This window comes from Gekko japonicus, unplaced genomic scaffold, assembly GCF_001447785.1.
Source record: "Gekko japonicus isolate JY-2015 unplaced genomic scaffold, Gekko_japonicus_V1.1 scaffold4174, whole genome shotgun sequence".
Taxonomy (NCBI): Eukaryota; Metazoa; Chordata; class Lepidosauria; order Squamata; family Gekkonidae; genus Gekko; species Gekko japonicus.
In genome coordinates, this window is record NW_015174973.1 from 30,579 (window position 1) to 37,581 (window position 7,003).

At 49.0% G+C, this 7,003-nt stretch overlaps 1 protein-coding gene across 1 annotated transcript in view; it reads right to left on the minus strand.

Moving 5' to 3' along the window:
- The window catches only part of NMUR1 (neuromedin U receptor 1), a 20,576-nt gene extending 14,603 nt beyond the window's left edge, over positions 1 to 5,973 (minus strand). Inside the window, exon 1 of the mRNA XM_015425160.1 lies at positions 5,064 to 5,973. Within this exon, the coding sequence (XP_015280646.1) occupies positions 5,064 to 5,973 (910 nt within the window). The remainder of the gene's footprint in view (positions 1 to 5,063) is intronic.
- Positions 5,974 to 7,003: the final 1,030 nt, after the last annotated feature.

Sequence of the window (7,003 nt, forward strand, 5' to 3'; positions counted from 1 at the left end):
CAAACGACACAGCCGCCGAACAGACGTTCGGCCTGAAACAGGCGATGACGGAGCATCTTGGGGCTCTTAACGACGCATTATATTATCTGTAATCGCATCTCACAACTTATGTGTTAACTGAAAAAGCAACCGGGGAGGAGGCTTCATTTAAAGGCAAGAATTAGAGTTGCCAACCTCCAAATGGCAGCTGGAGATCTCCTGGGATTACAACGGAAGAAGAAGAAGAGAAGAAGAGATTGGATTTATACTCCACTTTTCACTGCGGTGAACTGCAGGCTGTGGAAGGCCGGTAGTTCAGCAGTTCGAGACCCGGGTGCCGCATGACGGAGTGAGCTCCCGTCTTTAATTCCAGCTCCTGCTAAAACTTAGCAGTTCGAAAGCAAGAAATTGCAAGTAAATAAATGGGTACCACTTCGGTGGGAAGGGAACAGCGTTCCGTGCGCCTTGGTGTTTAGTCATGCCGGCCACATGACCATGGAAACGTAGCAGCCCGCCGGCGAGGTAGGCGGGGCTCAGAGAGCTCTCTAGAGAGCTCTGATCATTATACCCCACTGAAGTCCCCCCCCAAACCTCACCCTCTCCAAGCTCCACCCCCCAAATCACCAGGTATTTCCCAAACTAGAGCTCGCAACCCAACCGGGCATCCAAGAGATCGGGCTGTACAATACAGAATGCATTGAATTATTGCACGCTCAGGCAAATGCCAAAAGGCGTCTTGGACACTTTAAAGACTAAATGGTTTATTGAAGCATAGGTTTCCCGCGGAGGCAGCGATGGCTTCAAAAGGGGGTTAAGCCTCCTCCAAAGTGAAAAGCTTATAGCTCATCAAAAAAAATTTTTGTGCAGCGTTCATTGAAAGAGAATTTTGGATTAAAACTTTGGTATTTGGCAACCTTGTGCTGAAAATTATTGTTGAACTCCCTGAGGAAGATTCTGAAAATAACATTATTTATATGTTATAATCAGGGCTATTTTTGGGCAGGAACGCACAGGAACGGAGTTCCGGCTGGCTCCTGAGTTGGCCACGCCCAGCAGGAACTCATTAGCATAATAGGCCACACCCAACAGCAGGAACTCATTAGGATTGGCTACATTAGGGGTGTGTGGCCTAACATGCAAAGGAGTTCCTGCTACAAAAAAGGCCCTGGGTTTTGACAACAAACAAGGTAAACAGAATAAGAAGCAAAAGGTGGGTGTGGCTGGATGAGCACACTTCTGGTAACATGGGGGTGTGGCCTAATATGCTAATGAGCTGTATTGTCGTGGGTGTGGCCTAATATGCTAATGAGTTTCTGCTGCTGGGTGTGGTCTATTATGCTAATGAGTTCCTGCTACAAAAAAGCCCTGGTTATAATCATCTGCGCACGGTATTTGTTGTATGTTGCCCTTCCAACTCAGGGACACTGGTCGGCCAGGGAGTGAAACAATACGCCGGATAAGACGGACCGCTGGTCTGGTGATCTGGCAGGGCTCTTCTTATGTTCATGGCCGAAGACCGCAAGCTAATTGAGTCTCGTGTAAAGGAGAGCGAAGGAGAGACCCAGTTCCTCCCCACCATAAATTACTGTCCTCATGGCGTTTGAAAATATGGGATGATTATGCCATGGATAAAATTTCAGAGGTAACAGTCAACACAAATCTTTCAGGTAAAAATCCTAATCTTCATTTGAAATGGTTACCTTTTCTTGAACACGTTTAACTCCGAGTTCTCTAAATTCAATGTTCCTAAAAAGTATTATGATGTTTTTCACCACAGGTAATCAATTTTGAAGTTTGTATGAACCTATGCAGTTACCTTGCTGTGTAATATTGTTGTTGACAACCGTGAAAGTTTGTGTTTTGTTTAAGTTGAAATAAAATTTAAAAAATTTAAATTTAAAAATAAATAAAAATAAATCCTTCCCGGCCTTCATTTACCCTTGCCGCCCTCTCGCTTCCTCGTTCGTCCTAGTTAAAAAAGGTAAAGGTTCCCTTGCTCGAAAGCCAGTCGAATCCGACTCTAGGGTTGCGGTGCTCATCCCCGTTTCAAAGCCGAAGAGCCAGCGCTGTCCGAAGACGTTTCCGTGGTCATGTGGCTGGCATGACTCAACACCAAGGCGCACGGAACGCTGTTACCTTCCCACCGAAGTGGTACCTATTTATCTACTTGCCATTTCTTGCTTTCGAACTGCTGGGTTGGCAGGAGCTGGAACTAGAGACAGGAGCTCACCCTGTCTTGCGGCACCCGGGTCTTGAACTGCTGAACTACTGACCTTCCACAGCCTGCAGTTCAGCATCTTAACCACTTGAGCCACCGCAGCTAGTTAAAAACAGAAGCGCAAACGTCAGCGAGAACAAAATGTCAGGGTCTGAAGAAGGCATACCAATGGAAGCCGGAAGGGAGGAGGGAACTTGGAGACCGAGACGGGCAGGTGCATGCGAAACCTTACAAGAAGACATGCGGCAATGGCGGAAGAGGGAGGGGCATCGAGGGCGGAGGACACGGCAAAATGCCCCCCCCCCGATACAGAGTTCAAGCGAGGTCTCTGGGGAATCAGTCCCATGGTTTATGCGCCCGTAAACGTTTGTGCTAACAAACCCATTATTCCAGACAGGATAAAATGTGGACGCTGACAGCGACTCCTATATTTCCTGGCACCAGCTGTTGTGAAAGATCGACGTAACCCGGGGGGAGTTATCAGGAAAACATCCTAAACTGGAAGAAAACTCACAGGACGGGATTTATTGCCAAAGGAAGTCGTGGGACCTAATGGCGACTGTATGATTATGATCTATGCCAATAAAGGTTTTGAACTTGAATTTGAAGTCGTGGGACCTCCTGGCCAGAGGTGTTAAAGAGGAGCATTTTATTGGGGAGGGTTTCTATCTTGAAGGCTTTGGACCAGTCCAGGAGCTTCCAAATTACTCTATAACAGAGGTCCACAATGTGGTGCCCGTGGGTATCGTGGGCCCTGCCTACAGTTTGGTGTCGTGCTTAGGAGTGCGGACTCTAATCTGGGAGAACCGGGCTTGATTCCCTACTCCGCCACATGCAGCTGCCGGTGTGACCTTGGGTCAGTCACAAGTTCTCTCAGAGCTGTTCTCTCACGGGCAGTCCTCGAGAGAGCTCTCTCAGCCCCGCCGACCTCACAGGGTGCCTGTTGTGGGGACGGGGAAGGCAAAGGAGATTGTAAGCCGCTCTGAGACTCCTCCGGGTAGTGAAGGGCGGGGTAGAAATCCAATCTCTATTCTTCTTCTAATGTTGTGGTTGGCTCTGCCTCCTATAGCAGCCATTTTGTCTCCAGCCTGAGTTAGAATTCCAAAAGTGCCCTCAGGCTCAAAAAGGTTGAGGAGAAGGCATTTTTAATTAATTTATTTAGAAGAAGGATTTATACCTTGCCCTTCACTACCCGAAGGAGTCTCAGAGCGGCTTACAGACCCCTTTCCCTTCCCCTCCCCACAACAGACACCCTGGGAGGTAGCTGGTGCTGAGAGAGCTCTTACTAGGACTCCTCTTGAGAGAACAGCTCTGAGAGAACTTGTGATCAACCCAAGGTCATGCAAGCAGCTGCATGTGGAGGAGTGGGGACTCAAACCCGGTTCTCCCAGATTAGAGTTCGTGCTCTTAACCACTACACCAAAACGGCAGTAGGTGCCCGCAGTCTCGCAAAGGTTGAAACCTGCTCTATAGGTCTATGCTTCAGAAGCCAATTTTTAATTAATTAACTTAAAACCCTTATTCGCCGCCTCTCTTCCGTACAGAGCTCAAGGCCACTTACAACATGGATAAAAGACATAAAATAAAATTCATTAGAAACAGAAAAAAACAATTCTTTTCTTTCTTTTTTAAAATCACAACTCAGGACTGCTCAGGGTTGGCAACTCCGGGTTCAGAAATACCTGGGGGCTTGAGGGTGTAGTCTGGGGAGGGCGGGGCTTAGAGAGGGGGGGGGAAACTTGGTCGGGTAGAATGCCGTGCAGCCTATCTTCGGAAGCCGTCGGTTTCTCCAGGAGAAGTGGAATAAATGTTGTAAATAAATAAATAAGCGATTTATAAGATCTCCAGCCAATACCTGTGAGATGTTATATCCAAAAGAGAGCTCACAGGAGGAGGTCGTATCAAAACACAAACACTCCGTGAATAACTTACGAACAGAAGTAGAAAGAATATATTATCCAAGGCAACTTTAACCATTCTTAACAGTTCAACTATGTCTCCAATGCAGACACTCTTATAATTTCTTAAACGGTTGGGATCCAACAGTACTTAATACAAAAGACACATTTTCCAAATAAAGTTTCTCCAATGCAGTTTCTCCAAATAAACTTTATTTGGAAGTTGTCTTTTGTATTCAGTACTGTTGGATCCTAAGTTAGGATCTTTTTGTAGAAAAAGCCCAGCAGGAGCTCATTAGCATAATAGGCCACACCCAACAGCACAAACTCATTAGCATATTGGGCCACATCCCTGATAGCACAGCTCATTAGCACATTAGGCCGCACCCCCATGTTACCAGAAGTGTGCTCATCCAGCCACACCCACCTTTTGCTTCTTATTTTGTTTACCTTGGTTGTTGTCAAAACCAGGGCTTTTTTTGTATGTTTGCATGTTAGGCCACACACTCCTAATGTAGCCAATCCTAATGAGTTCCTGCTGTTGGGTGTGGCCTATTATGCTAATGAGTTCCTGCTGGGCGTGGCCAAGTTTGGAGCCAGCCGGAACTCCGTTCCTGTGCGTTCCTGCACAAAAATAGCCCGGATCCTAACCCTGCATCTTACTTTTTAAAAAATCAATCAATTTTTGTCTGAGGGGGCATTGCCCCCAAATGCCCCCATGGCTATGGGCCTGTTCCCAGCCCTATCGCCCCATGCTTCCTGGGGGGGGGGGCTCTCTCAACTTACACAGCATCTCGGTCACCTGCCTCCCCCGGACAGTCTTCTGCATCTTACTTTTTTTAAAAAATCAAGCTCTAATTTTTTTTTTTTGGTCTGAGGGGGCATTGCCCCCAAATGCCCCCCACGGCTATGGGCCTGTTCCCAGCCATATCACCCCATGCTTCCTGGGGCCCCCTCCCTCAACTTACACAGCATCTTGGTCACCTGCCTCCTCCGGGCCGTCTTCTGCTGGAGACGGACGTTGTGGTAGTCGCAGATGGTCTCAGACTTGGCCTCCAGAGCCTCTAGCATCTTCTCCTTCCTCAGCTGCAGGCCGATGAGCAGGTAGAGGATGCTGATGATGCCCATCGGGATGAAGAAGAAGATGATGGTGGTGACCTGGATGATGAGATTGTACATCAAGCGGGACTTCACCAAGGTGCAGGTGGCAGAGTCCGGGACCACCCCCCAGCCGGGCACGTAGAGGGTCTGGATCCCATGCAGGCTGGTGTTGGGGATCGAGCAGAGGATGGAGAGGGTCCAGACGGTGACGATGACCCTCTTGGCGTGGGTCTTGGTCACCACGTACTTGGCCTTGAGGGGGTGGACCACGGCGATGTACCGCTCCACGCTGAGCGCCGTGACGTTGAGGATGGAGGCGAAGCAGACCGCCTCGAAGAGGAGGGTCTTGAAGCAGCAGCCGCCCGCGCCCAGGAGGAACGGGTAGTTGCTCCACATCTCGTAGAGCTCCAGCGGCATGCCCAGCAAGAGCACCAGCAGGTCCGAGACGGCCAAGCTGAACAGGTAGTAGTTGGTGGGCGTCCTCATGAAGCGGTGCTGGACGATGACCAGGCAGGTCAAGGTGTTGCCCACGGCGCCGACCACGAAGATCAGGAGGTACGTGGTGCAGACCGGGACAAAGAAGCCTGACCGGCGGGGGCCCAGGTACCTTATCCGGAGCTGTTCGGCGGTCATGTTCAAGACCTCGGGGTCGAAGGAGCTCACTCGCGCATCCTGGCTGCTGCCGTTGCTGCACGGATCCTGGTAGGCCAGCGTCCCGAGGAGCTCCAGGCCGGGAGACTTTAATTCCAGGTTGGAACAGTTGGCAGAAGAATACATGGTCGTGGGCTGGAAAGAGAGGAGAGCGGGTCACCAAGCTGCATTAGCAGTGAACGTAAATACATAGAATCATAGAGTTGGAATGGACCTCCTGAATCTGCCTTATACTTTTGTTTGGCCCCGGTCACACGGGCCGGAAAATGTGAGGGGGAAGCGTGGCTGTTTGCCCCAGAGCAAAGCAAAGCACGGCAGCCCGATCACACGTCCCGTCGCGTTCCCGTGGTTAGGCCGTTCACACGGCTATCCTGAAGCGTGGCAAAGAAGCGGTGCGGCGCAATCACACCGGCAATCGCTAGGTGTCGCTTCCATGGCAAATAGGAATTCCCCCCCCCTCACCGATGTTTGCGTATGTGCCGTTGGGCATTTGTGCGCATCCTGTGGAGACTAAAAAACACACACATCCGGTTGGCGATGGGACATGGACGGGCGGCAGACGCCACGGGATTCAAGCGGAAACGCGATCAGACGCCCGCCCCTGCCCTGCGGTTTCCGGAAACTAGTGCGCTTTTGCAGTAGTTTTTAATCCGCATCTTCGGCGGGAAGCCATGGGTGCACTACGCTTCCCAGATGTTGTGGTGTGATCGCGCACTGAAAATCCGCCTGTCATTCGTGTCTTTAGCATGGCAACTTCTCCGTGTGAACAGGGCCTTTTAATAGCTTTTAAACATTATTATTGTTGTTGCTGTTATTAATTAAAATAGGAATACGGGGGAAAAGGGGAAAAGGGGAGATACAGATATGATAATAATCGATAACTTATTCATAACAAGAACGATCAACATCAGAGGAAATGTAGAGCATTTAACAAAGACATTTAGAATACATAATATGAGGGAGATTTTTGTACACTATATACATTTATTACTAAATTATTCAAAAAAGGTTTACATGTACCTACATGAATACATCGTGAAAGACATACGTCTGTTTTTGTAAGTATGATTTCTTTCTGTCGTTACCCTTGGAGTCAGATCATCTTTGTAACTGGTGTGAACAGCATTTGTCACTATTAGTTACATTAGTGACTATT